General features: G+C 35.2%; 1 protein-coding gene across 1 annotated transcript; it reads left to right on the top strand.

The window, feature by feature from the left end:
• The first annotated feature begins 1,054 nt into the window (after positions 1-1,054).
• On the top strand, positions 1,055-6,069 carry LOC121416162. Its single transcript, XM_041609643.1, has 4 exons — positions 1,055-1,355; positions 3,566-3,861; positions 4,285-4,386; positions 5,733-6,069. Exons 2-4 carry the CDS (start codon positions 3,576-3,578, stop codon positions 5,954-5,956), a joined length of 612 nt encoding a protein of 203 aa, XP_041465577.1. The 5' UTR covers positions 1,055-1,355; positions 3,566-3,575; the 3' UTR covers positions 5,957-6,069.
• Positions 6,070-13,780: the final 7,711 nt, after the last annotated feature.

Below are 13,780 nucleotides of genomic sequence, written 5' to 3'. Positions count from 1 at the left end.
AGTGGACTGAGGCTGGCAGGGGCGTGGATCCATTTTTCAGATTGGGGGGGGGAATCATGAGTCAACGTTCCACAAAAAAACAAACAACCCCACACACACATATAGGCCTATTCATACAGTATGATATATATATATATATATATATATATATAAATGACTCATGAGAAAGAGACACATATCTCACCGATGAATTAATGCGAGCGCGAAGCGCGTGCTGAAAATTTTCACATTCGAGTTGGAAAAGGGGACATTTTGAGTACGATTTTAAATAAAGAACAAGTTGTGTATCTCAATCTCGCTTGCTGTTTTCTGTGTAACATATTTTATTTTTGCACTTAGGAAATTATGGGGGGGGGGGGCAAAACGATATGTTTGCCCCCCAATATTTTCATTGGTGGGGCGATCGCCTCCCCCCTGCCCCCCACGATCGACGCCTCTGGAGGCTGGTGTAGGATGCGGCTAGCCGGGTTCCACTTATATGTCAAATCCCGTTTAGAGCCAAAACCCATCGGGGACCCACTGCTGCTTTCTCGTAAATCTATTCAAAACCAGTAATTATACTTTTTAATGATCACATAACAATTAAGACCCTGTTAGATGAAGCACAATTGGTGCTTGTTACCTCAAAATGATTCAGCCTACACCAACGTAAGTAAACGGGTCGAGGGGAATTCCCGAAAATGACAGACCTTAATGATGATTATATCAGCGTCCTTTCATCAATTTCATTCTTTTGAAAATCTGTCCATTTACAGCCATTCCCAATCATTTCCTCTTTGAGTCACGTTAGCTTAAAAAAAATCACAACTGCCCTTTTTTAAAGAGTTTGTGTATTCAAGTTCATTTTCCTTATCACTGATATTGATAACATCTACAGATATCTGCTGATTTTGGTATCTGCGTGTGTGTGTGTGTGTGTGTGTGTGGTGTACACATTATACACGCCAACCTCCCACACACACTCTCTCATATTAAAACCATTTTATTAATTATTAACAAAGACCAATTGAATGTGATTATAATGAAATCAACATTATATTCTTTACATTTCAGACAGATGCCAGTGATCCACAGGTTACCAATGGGCTTGTTTTCACTGCACTTCTTGAATACCAGTTCAATTCATTATGCCTTTTGTTAATATCGGTTCCGAAGTCCTTAGTCACAAAGGCGGTGCGCACAAAAGAAATCCCTCACAGAGAGAGCGTCTGGTATATGTCGAGAGCTCTAATGTACTAGTATACACAAACGATCTGATCAATAGATAAATAGACAAGCCTGTGTGCTATATCAATCGAATATAGGCGATATTAGCCACTCTCCTCTATATTCTCCGGAAAGTTCTATGAGCAAAGGTGAGTATTCATCCATACGTTCTTTCAATTATCATATATTTATGCTATATAGTGTGGTGATTTTAAAAGAAAAAACTTGCTTATCCAATGATATAATCGAAGAAAACATAGTGGTATACATTATTATCTGCTTTCATTTTGCGCCGTGGTATCGGCCATATATAGTTTCCTCTTTTAATCGTCGTAAGATACAAAAGACGATGGGATATGCTTATTGATGTGTAGACCATTAAGATAGCATGGGCACATGCGTTAGGATGTTAACTTGTTGAAATGATTTCTATCTATTGTTTTGATTTGCATCAATAGAGTAGATATAGCTTATTTGTTATTCGTGGGATTAAGAAATAATTTTACCAATAAAAAAATTACTTGTATTTTACAAATTTCGACTTCACAGCGAGATCTGTGAAAGAAAAGCAAATCTGTTCAATCACACAATAGTACACCGAAACCACCGAAGTTATATAACACACAAATTAGAGTGATGCATTTTAGGTTTTCGTCCCGCTCAATTTCATATTTATTTTAATGTTATTACCATTTAATTTCGTGATAGCTATATGATCGCCTCGGTTATTTGTCATTGTGTTTGATTATTTTTCACATGAATCTATTTTCCGCGCAAAATGATTATCAAACAAGTCACTATATAGTGGAGATTTATGTTTTTTGGTAGTATAGTGGATAAAATAATCTTGTTCCTTGGTAGTATAGTAAAATTTGGTTTTATAGGAGTAACATCATAGCCTAATACATGTTAAGTATTTGAGTTCTGATAGTACAGTATTTCCTCTATATTTCTAGGCATTGTTTACATATAGTTATCATCTTTTGATTGTTTCATTAGTAGATTATAACCATTTGTGGATTGTCTGAATGTGAAAGTCAATACTGTTAGTAATATTTTGAAATAATATTAAAATGTACTACATAATAATGTTACTTTCTAGAATAAAAATCAAAGTAAAGGCACCGGTTGATGGTATATGGAGCCACCCCTTGCAAATCCCCCATGTTTGACATACAAATGACCTCGACTTATGCAGTGAAAATCGCTTTTTAGGTTGTCAAAATTTTCGTAAGCAAAATCCCCCCCTCAATAGTAAAACCCTGGATCCGCCCTTGGGACTGACTTAAGTTGAAAAGAACAAAAAAGAGGGGAAAGTAAACAATGGTTAGAAATGCCCACACAGCCAGCATTGTCAAGTGATATGGAAGACTATTCATTCATTCATTCATATGCATTTATTTCGTTCATGTACTAAAAATAACATTACAAACATATCGATACAGGGATAGACAAGAAATAGAATTGATTTATGAAATGAGGAGACAGCCTAGAAGGCAGAGAAGCCTTATTGTTGCTGTCAGCAAAAGAACAAAATACAAATTATACCAAAAAAAACCAACCTTACAAAATAATGGACAATATACAGTGCGAGTCAGAAAAATTTTAAACTTTTTGAATGAAGTATTATTCAAGAAAATGTGGGATTCAGAGAGAATTTTTAGCATGTATGGATAGACTGAGTAGATATTCCTTTAACACTCGGTAAATTTGTTTCGGTGTTGTTGTTATATATGGTTGAGTGCACAACAGCCATTGTTTGAAAAAGTGTCAAAATCCATTTGCGCCAAGTCAGGTGATTGAGTAGCCGATATCTCTGGGAAAACGATAACTTGTAAATTTAAATGCACTTTAATACTTTTACGTGACTCCTATATGAAATAGCACGGGAAAACATACATTTCATAAATTTGATAATAATTTCGATTCACGGCCAGTTCAATTTAATTTGTCAAATTCTGAAATTGCATGGGAAAACATACATTTCATAAATTTGATAATAATTTCGATTCACGGCCAGTTCAATTTAATTTGTCAAATTCTGAAGCTTATATCTGTTGTTTTATATCGCAGTGATCATTGACATTTATGTTAAAATTTCTTAAAGTATAAATGCAATAAAAGAAACTAATTATCTAATATATTACGCGACTGGGAGGAATTTCGAAATATAAACCCTTGAGCTCAAAACGATACGGAACTTTGGAACATTTTGAATTTACAATCTTTGAATACCATCAATTGACCTTTGGAACATCTTCATGATATCATAATCCCTGATAATTTGCAAATTACTATAATCATGCTTACATTTCTTCCTTTTTTTTAATACCGTTATTTCTTATTCCTCTCCATGCAGATAAAGCATCATGAAAGATAACATTCTTAATCCTCCTTTTCTGCTGGAGTTATCTGAGAGTATTGACTTGGCAGTGGTTTCTCCAGCGAATTTCGCAATTTATTTGGGAGTCTCAAGTCCTAAAGGCAGCGCAGCAGTACAACAAGCAATACTTGGCATGAACCCCCAACAGGCATATATGACTTTATTAAACCATCATGTTAAAGAACATGGGACCGATGTTAACAGCGCATTGAATCTACGATCAAAACTATTGAACAACCGCTTGAAGTCTATTGCCGATATTGTAGATAGAGGTATGTTCTATTAAAAAAAAACCTACATGTATTTATTAATGAATCTATTCCTTTATTTTCGTTGCTATCCTGCTTCTTGTTATCAGTATAATTTGAATCTGCCACGTGCCCTAATAAAATTTGAAGTGATGAGAATGATGATATAAAAGGTTTAGGCCTACATAGAAACAAAAATGCTACTTTCGTCCCCAATACAAAACGCGTGACTAATATGTAGATAAATAGCTGTTGTGAAGAAGAAGAAGAAGAAGAAAAAAAAACGTAGGCAGATAGGGCATGATTCGAAGTCACCACATCTGAAAGAGTTACGAAAGGTGTGTGGAAGAAGAGAACTGGAAATTGGATAGATTATAAGCTTGGATTAAAAAAACCCAGATATAAATATGACTTAATGTACGTACGGTATGTATTACGTCTTTCCAGAATTAATGAAGTACAACATTCCTATACCCAGTCATGCTGATACAGTTATCGGCCAGCCACTTGATCTACCAACTCCTCCTTCTGATCTACCAGGCAATTCAGGTAAAATATAATATTAAAGGTCAAGTCCACCTCAGAAAAATGTTGATTTGAATCAATAGAGAAAAATCAGACAAGCACAATGCTGAATATTTCATCAAAATCGGATGTAAAATAAGAAAGTTATGACATTTCAAAGTTTCGCTTATTTTCAACAAAATAGTTATATGAACGAGCCAGTTACATCCAAATGAGAGAGTCGATGATGTAACTCACTCACTATTTCTTTTGTTTTTATTGTTTGAATTATACAATATTTCAATTTTTACGAATTTGACAATTAGGACCTCCTTGCCTGAAGCACAAAATGTTAGAATAATAGAATTCCACGTGTTCAGGGAGGAATGGAACTTCATTTCACATGACAATGACGACAAATCAAAATATTTCATATTTCATATAATAAAATACAAAAGAAATAGTGAGTGAGTGATGTCATCAACTCTCTCATTTGGATGTAACTGGCTCGTTCATATAACTATTTTGTTGAAAATAAGCGAAACTTTAAAATGCCATAACTTTCTTATTTTACATCCGATTTTGATGAAATTTTCAGTGTTGTGCTTGAATTTTTCTCTTTTTATTCAAATCAAGTTTTGTTGGGGTGGACTTGTCCTTTAATAAAGGTTGGTCAAAATAAATTTCCTAGTGGATATGTGTCCGTACAAAATAACAAAAATCGTTGGTAAGATTGTAACAAATTATTTGGCTAATTTTGACCTTCCCCTTTTTGTTCATTGCAAGGGGGTGGGTGGGGTCTGTCAGACACAAATTAATCAACATATTTTTTTATACGAATGTAGACACATATTCATTTTCATCTATTCAAATAATTTTCTCTTTCCTTGTCTCTTATTTATTTTTTCCCTTTCAAACCTTTCTTTCTTTCTTACTTACTTACTTTCCTTCTTTCTTTCTTTCTTTCTTTCTTTCTTTTTTCTTTCTTTCTTTCTTTCTTTCTTTCTTTCTTCCTTCCTTCCTTCCTTCCTTCCTTCCTTCCTCCCTCCCTCCCTCCCTCCCTCCCTCCCTCCCTCCCTCCCTCCCTCCTTCCTTCCTTCTTTCTTTCTTTCTTTCTCTATTTATTCCTCTCTGCCCAGCTCCATCCCCTTCACCTATATTTTTCATATAATTTTTCATTTGAAACTATAATGCATATCTGTATTTAAAACCAAGGATTTTATAACAAATATCAAAATAACATTTTTTTTGCCTATACACGTGTACTTCCAATGTTATCACTGCTTAATCATGCATGTTAATACTAAATGTACTTATCACGATGATAATTTTTCTGTTAACACTCCAAACGTTTAATAGCTAGCCTATTGTTTTAATTATCTATTTAAAAGGACCAAGGCAGCGGCAGGTACCACCTACGACAAGTATGGTTAGAGATCCCACCAGTCATGATAGGCAGCCAGTTAGACCAGATACCCAGCCTCCCAATCGTCCCGTAGACTGTGTTCCACACCCGTCGCCCCCTGATCACGACAAGCTACCTACACATCGGTTCTTTGCAGCCATTGTCATGGTCACATTGGTCACTGTCGGTGTCTATTTATTTCTATATTAAAAGATAATCAAGTCGCACATCTCAAGCGTATTTTATCGAAAATGTACACTGTAAAAACTGCGGTGTTAAAACTGACACCAATTGGTGTTAATAGAGGACCACACCCTGAGGTGTTAAAAATTGGCCCCAACATCCTACACTCTTAAAAATATTGGGTAAAAATGTTCCATGAGGGTAATTATGTATCCAACCAACGTTGGGCATTTCTTTTAGGCATTTTTATTTATCCAGTGTGATGGAAATTTTGCTCATTCTAAAGTAATTTCTGCTTATTTTTTAACCTTACTGGACAAAAAGCTTCCCGCATTGGGTAAAATACTGCCCCAAATTGGTTGGATACATAATTACCGTCGTGCTGGTTAAAATTTTGCCCAATATTTTTTACAGTGTAGGGATTAAACATAACACTAAAGAGTGTAAATGTAACAACAGAAGGTGTTGTAATAACACCTATAGGTGTAAAACTAACACCACCAATTTAACACCGGTGTAAAATAACTGGTGTGGTCCTCTATGTACACCGGTTAACACCACAGTTTTTGCTGTGTATACTCTTAAAATTGTTGGGCAACATACTTGTCCACACAGCACAATTGGTTAAAACCTTATCCAATTCTTGGTAGTTTTTAACCAATAATGTTTGCTTTGGGTGAAACTACACTCTATTGGTTGAAAAATATAACAAGAGTTGGATAGATATTTCAACCAATAAATTGTTGTGTGGACAGTACAGGGGCGGATCCAGGATTTTGAAATAGGGGGGGCGCCAGCGGCGAGGGAGCGAAGCGACCGAGCGGGGGGAGGGTGTGGGAGGGGGATATCCCCCTCCCACGGCAAGGACTTTTTCAAAAAACCATGTCCAAAAGTTGTATTTTGAGAGCACCTTTAGAAGAAAAATGCACACTTAAATCACTGTAACTTCATGAATAAAAGACACATACTGACTCATTTAGGAGCTGGTTTCCAGTCACACACCGTATAAGCGGTCATTCAAAACATACATTTGGCAAAGGCTCTTCACTTGCTTGCATCGTGTGATTGAAACGTCAAATTTAAATGATACGAAACTGAGACTTGTAATCGATAAGTTCCGAATAATCCATTCTGTTTATTGTCATTTGTGTATTAATATTGTGTGTTTCAAACGAGAATTGTTTAGTCGTATGGCAACATGCATAAAATTTGGTTCTTTTTTCCCCAAAATGCACAGTAAATTGTTACAAACTACAGAAAAAACGACATCATCTTCTGGTAATCAACCTTTTCCCTCGTATTATTTTCAAATCATCTTCAATAATCCAGTCATTCTGCACAACCTCAAAGTAATATAATGCTTCTTAAGGGGATTCTCATCATTTTTATTGTTTACGTTCAAAGTCTCTCATCGCGTTGCCATCTTAACTTATGACCAGCCAGGATGAAATTGTATTTATATTTATTTTAACATAAGATAATCAATTTTTACGAAACACTTGTTAAAACTATACCACAAAGTTGCCTCAAGTCACGTCAATCGGACGGGTGCGCGGAGGAACACATCAGGGAGGGGGAAATCTGTCTTCCACCAACCTCCTTGGTCAGATGGATTTGGGTTTACGCGCATATCATCGGCAGCGATCGGGTGGGGGACGACGGGGGACGTGTTCTCCCTCAAATATTTCGGGGGAGGTCGTCCCCCCCCCTAGATTTTTAAAACTATTTTTTTTTCGATTTTGCTGGCAATTTTTTTTTAAAGATATATTGTAATCAGCAAACCTATAGATTATCAAACATTAAAAATGGGGTAAGGGGGGGGGGTTAATGTCACAATTTCTACTTTTTAACAATACACAATGTGTCCTCGGGACGTTTTTCCCCAGCACGAAAGTATTTTTATTCTCCCCCCAACCCCCACCCCCCCCCCCGTCACATAAAATCTTCGCTCCTTACGCTGACATATAGCTGCCTATACACAGCAAACGCGGAGTGGGGTCGACTGGTGATTGAGAATATACAATTTTGCTCCTTGATAATTCGTTGGAATGATTGCTTCGGCGAAACTTAGTTGGGGCGCCCTGGATAATATGCCTCTGAATCTACCAGAAAGTGTAAAAGTTAGTTTACATTAAATACAAATATGTCTGACCTATACATTTCAGTGAAAACGTACATGATCAAGGCAGAATGATAATGCTGCGCACGTGGCGCCCGATATAGGGCTTCATCTTTGAGTGAAGAATAATCTCGGGGATAGACATTATCATTCGCATCGTTGACACTTTCTCTCGCGATCTGTTACTTACAATTTACATGTATTTGCCATAAAGACGGACAAACGCATGTTACAAAAAACACAAAATTTCGGGAAAAAATGATATCCAATCCAACATCTTCACACTGGTCACTGCACTGCAACTCCCGATTACAAGTGGTGCAACTTTCCAACCAATCGACTTGCGCGCCCTGGAATTCCGGAATTAACATATTGCAATACAGTATGACAGAGGTGCATTTGTGCGAACACAAAGGCCATGAGCGTAAGTTAAAATATAGTTTTGACTAGATCTAGCCCTTGAAATTGACTACATTGTACCAATCCAGTAAATATAACCATCCAAAAAAAAAAAATCCGGCGAAAATAGGGGGGGGGGCGCGCGCCCGGGGCGCCCCCCTCTGGATCCGCCACTGCAGTATGTTACCCAACATTTTAAGAGTGTATTGGAAGCTCCTTGATTGGAAAAAAACTCCATGAGCAGTTGAGTAAACCTTAAAAAAAGTATCATGTGACATGCACCCACCACATTTCATATCACATGGATGTGTGTCAGCTTTGAAGAGATGTAAATGCACTAGGACCACTTGAAATCGGGGTTATGGAGTCTTTTGCTTGTACCCGGTCATTGTAACTTCTTTATTTTCATCAGGGAAATAGATCAGCAAGCCTATTTATTTATTTATCTCATTGGAAACTCCATGGTCCTATCTTGCTTAAATTATACACTTGTTTTCTAACATCAGCCAATTAAATTCATTTATTGTATTTCTACGTTTTGTCTCTGAGAGCAATGTTGAAAAAAAATAAAATGTTCATTTTCTTCTTAAAATTGCATTTTATTTATTATTCTTTAAAAAGAAGTTGAATAGCACACTGAAATATAACATTAATTCTTTACTACTAGTACTATACCATAATATTAATCTTCGTGTGTTTGTTTTGTTTTCCTTTTATCGTGTTCTATCCTTCTTAATTCTTAATGTAGGATGGGGGTCGGGTGTCCGGACACTTTATTTTTTTGAAGCCTTCTTTTTTGTCTTTGGATTACACTAAAAATATGAATTCAATAGTTATAATCATCTTCTACTCTGTATAATATTTCATAGCGTCTTGTAATAAGAATGGATGAAACTTTACTTGTAATTATTTCCAAATGACTTTCTAAAATTGATTGTCCGGACACGCAACAACTGGGTATACCATTCTTTACACACCTTTCGTTTTCCAACTTTGATTGGGAAACTATCATGTACCCCTTATCCGATCCTTATTCAATATTTATAACTCATGTCTTTCATTGTTCTATGTGCTTTTAATATTGTAATTAAAATATTTCAATTCGAATATCTATTTTGTGTATAATCTTTTGCTATTTGGCAATGTTTGTAAAACAAAATTGCATTTTTAATCATGCATAAATACATAAATGAAATAAATAGCATAAAAGAAAAATTTATATAACTCGATGAAAAAAAAATATTTCGTTTAACGCCTCTTTTATTCTGTAAATACTTAAAGCATGTCTTTAGCTTTGGTTAGGGTCAATAATGTAAAATACACTTGAGTATCATCTAATATTCCAATCTTAAAAACTTGAAGTAACCCGTTGATCTTTCAACCGTCGAATTTAAATATTGAACATATCTAGCGCCCTCTATGTACGATATTGTTTTTATTTTAGTTTCCCTTTAAAAGTGCTCTTTGAGAAGTCTTTCTTTCAAATTTAGGGATTGGCTATCAAGAAGCTACAGCAAAAAAGATTATATCCTGAAATTTTAGCCCAGTGCATGCATTGGAATAGTTTTTATAAAAAAAGAAAACCGTACAGATAATTAATTTTGATCAGTTGGACATATGATCAAAATACACCATCATATAAAACACATGTTTATTTCATATCCTACACATCATAACTGTTTATAATCTAGTTATTAATTATAATTGTTGGATTCACATTTGGGGGATTTACCATTACAAAATATAAGAGTTTTTTTTTTACATTTAGAGCTCTAAGCTTTCAATCAGATGGAGGCGCGATAGCTCAGTCGGTATAGCGGGGATTCGTATTCCGGCGACCCGCCGGGTTCGATTCCCACTTGGTGCACTAGTGCCCTTTGGTTAGGCATTAATTCTCAGTACCAGGTCCTTCGGTGAGGACCTTAAGCCGTCGGTCCTCTGGTTGCTTGCTTACAAGCATTCATGCTTTCTTAGCAATCAGGTAAAAAATCACCACCAATCACCAATGAGTAACTAATTGCATCAATTTTAGTCAGATGTTTTCATGTGAATCTTGCCAAGCAGACTATCAAAGAAAGCAATGCCCCGTAAAATAAAATTGAATGGGAGAAGTAATAAAATCAACCAGCAAGTCAAAATTTGGTGAAACAATACAACAAAGAATGAGCCTCTGTTCGGATCAAGTTGACATCGTATAGCTTTTTAATGCATCATAAGTGAATAATGTCAAGTTTAAATTGATTTCATACAATGTTCAATATTTTGCTTGCTTGTTTTTACTCTATCTATTTAACTAAGGGAATTTAAAAAGGGAATTAACAGCGAATCAAATTACTTTCAAGAATTTTTAAATCATCTTGGAAATTGTGATAACAGTTAATTGCATTTGTTTGTATTGTTGATATAGTTAATGTCAATATTTCTGTTTTTCCTCATATACATATATACAGTGCGTATAAAAAAAACGGGACAGATTTGAAAAGTCTATAAAATTTTGGTTTCAAATTATGATTTCTATATTTTGGTGTCAATACGTGCGCTGGAGTCTTATCTTTCAAATGCCATTAAAATAATTTAGTTTCGTTCATGCTTGAGCGAACACTGAATGTTTTTGTCTGGGGTATAAAAGGAGGCTTGCGCCGAAATGGCATAAAATGATAAATATGATGGTCGGACTTCTTGCTAATAAGTAGACTTCTTCTTAACCTTTTCATTATCTTTGCCTTTAATTTTCGAATTATGCGGTCAAAATTCATTTCCAAATCTACTTATTTGCTTGAATAGTTCTGTTGTTGTTCCTTTTTGATATGTTCTCTTTTAGCTTTGAATATTCCTTCTTTAGGCAAGAACATTTTTTTAAACCAAAGTATGGGAGAGCGTGGTTGTTTTTTCAAATCCTTTCATTGTGTGCTACAAAGGTTATGGTGCCTTTGAACAGTGGCATACTGAGGGTGGGGGCTCGGGGTGCCCCCCCCCCCCCAATAAAGAATTATGACCAAGGAAAAAAGTGAAAAGGAAAATAACAGAAAACATCGAAAGTGAAATATGATATCATTTTCTGAATATTATGTCAAAATCACAAGATTGGATATTTAAATAAAAAAGTGGAAATTTTTGGTTGCTCGCTTCACAACTTTTTAATACATTTTACCCGATATGCCATATCTTGCTCCTTCAAAATTGACTCATTACACCATTGCCATTGAAAGACATGAATCCTTTCCTGTTTGTCCTGTCAAGCACTTAATTAAACTTGGTGAAGGATTCAATAACCCCTTGAAAATAGAATTCATGTCTTTTATATAGGTACCATAGCATAATTTGTTTTACCTAATAATTATTAAAGGCACCATAACATAATTTGTTTCACATAATCAAAGGATTTGAATAATTACAAATTCTCCCAATTAATAATGCAAATCTTCTTACTTGGGTTGACAAAAAGTCTCTTCTTTTCTTACTTGAAGAAAAATTCAAAGGTTAAAGAAGTTTAAATGAAAAGCAATATAATTCAGGTAAATAAATAAATTTGTCAATGAAATATGAAAGCATAATTCGAAAATTGTAGCAAAGATAATGAAAAGATTAAGAGGAAGTCTGCTGATTAGCCAAAAGTCTAATCATCATATTTCACATTTCTGCCATTTTGGCGCAAGCCTCTTTTTGAACCCCCGACAAAAACGTCCCGTGTTCGCTCAAGCATGAACAAAATTTATTTTTTTAAATGGCATTTCAAAGATAAGATCTTAGAGCATCTATTAACATCAAAATATAGATATAATGATTTGAAACAATTTTTTTTATAGACTTCAAAACTGTCCCGTTTTTTTTTATACGCACTGTATAATGAGAGAGAGAGAAAGAGAGAGAAAGAGCGCGTGAGAGCGTGTGAGAGAAAGGGGAGAGAGAAAAAAATTATAATAACCTGTTACCATGCAATATGGTAGCAGGGAAATATATAATGTGCGCCACACTATTGTTACTTGATGAGTAATAATTTAATGGAGCCTATTATTATAATAGCACACCGTAACAACGAGGAAATTATGATAATTTTCTAAGCCCTTTTAAACTATAAAGAATTCTCAAGCACAAACAAAATATACATTTTTGCTGTGTTTTTTTTAGAAATTTGTATTAGATCATATTTTTTTTTATTGATTTCTACTTTCTAATTTCCAAGGATTCATATCACTTCCATTAATTTGAAAGCAGGGTTAATAAGCATTGTCGATTCAGTGCTTTGCTCTAGGGCAACAGTGCTGTGACCGGGGATCTAACCCCGGACTTTCAAGTGTTCAGTTAGGCGCCTTAGCCCACTCGGCCATGCTGGTACCTCCACCGTATCTTTATGTTGGAGGCAACAAGAAGATACACAGCAAAAACTGTGTTGTTAACCGGTGTACATAGAGGACCACACCAGTTATTTTACACAGGTGTTAAATTGGTGGTGTTAGTTTTACACCTATAGGTGTTATTACAACACCTTTTGTTGTTACATTTACACTCTTTGGTGTTATGTTTAATCTCTAGGGTGTAATTTTAACACCTAAGGGTGTGGTCCTCTATTAACACCAATTGGTGTCAGTTTTAACAACGCAGTTTTTACAGTGTAGGCCTTCAGAATATTCTCGATATTACGTGAAGGAACTTAAAATGGATAATGACCGTCCAGTTTGATGCACAACAGAGAGAATAATGGTGTACCCAAATACAAAATAACTTCCAGTAACTATATTACACACATCTATTTTTTTTATATAATACTACATGTCGTCTCTGGACTGTTAACTCTTTATGCGTTCACCTGTAAACCCCCCTGTGTGTTGCATTATTTTAGCAGTGATCCCCTCTACGCAGTATAATACACTCTGTTATTCAGAGTGCCATAACTTTTTATATGATCATTTTCAAAGAAAATGTTGCGTAGCAAACTTGTAGAGTGTTTCCTGGGCTTTCTTATCGTATATAAATTTATCGGATAAATTATGGAAAAATGAATAGTAAATTACATTTTCTAAATGCTTTCTCCTAATACTTCCAACAAAATATAGCCCCCTCTTTTACTTTGGTTCTTGCGTTAGTGGCATGATTTATATTTATCCTCTTGGACTGTTCATTACATAAGCTTTGTATTGATACCAAAACTCATGATAATCCGATAAAAATAACTAGTGGAAAATAAAAGACTAAATTTTTGCCTGGTCAAGGTATTGAAAGGGTCTCATTCACATTCGGCGAGTCACAGACTCCTAACAATAAGCCTGGCCATGGTATTGTTTGTGAGGAGGGTTTTATTGATTTTCTCCTCTCCTTTTTTCAATGAACTTTCT

The sequence above is a fragment of the Lytechinus variegatus genome, chromosome 5, assembly GCF_018143015.1.
Source record: "Lytechinus variegatus isolate NC3 chromosome 5, Lvar_3.0, whole genome shotgun sequence".
In the NCBI taxonomy this organism is placed as follows: Eukaryota; Metazoa; Echinodermata; class Echinoidea; order Temnopleuroida; family Toxopneustidae; genus Lytechinus; species Lytechinus variegatus.
Note: the sequence above shows the minus strand (reverse complement) of the source record. Positions and strands in the feature narration are given on the sequence as shown.

What these genes read in the sequence shown, in the direction of transcription:
- LOC121416162 (XM_041609643.1), top strand. Translation starts at nt 3,576, where the DNA reads ATGAAAGATAACATTCTTAATCCTCCTTTTCTGCTGGAGTTATCTGAG. An exon ending in TGCCGATATTGTAGATAGAG is followed by an intron (nt 3,862 to 4,284) that starts GTATGTTCTATT and finishes ACGTCTTTCCAG; the next exon opens with AATTAATGAAGTACAACATT. An exon ending in TGATCTACCAGGCAATTCAG is followed by an intron (nt 4,387 to 5,732) that starts GTAAAATATAAT and finishes TCTATTTAAAAG; the next exon opens with GACCAAGGCAGCGGCAGGTA.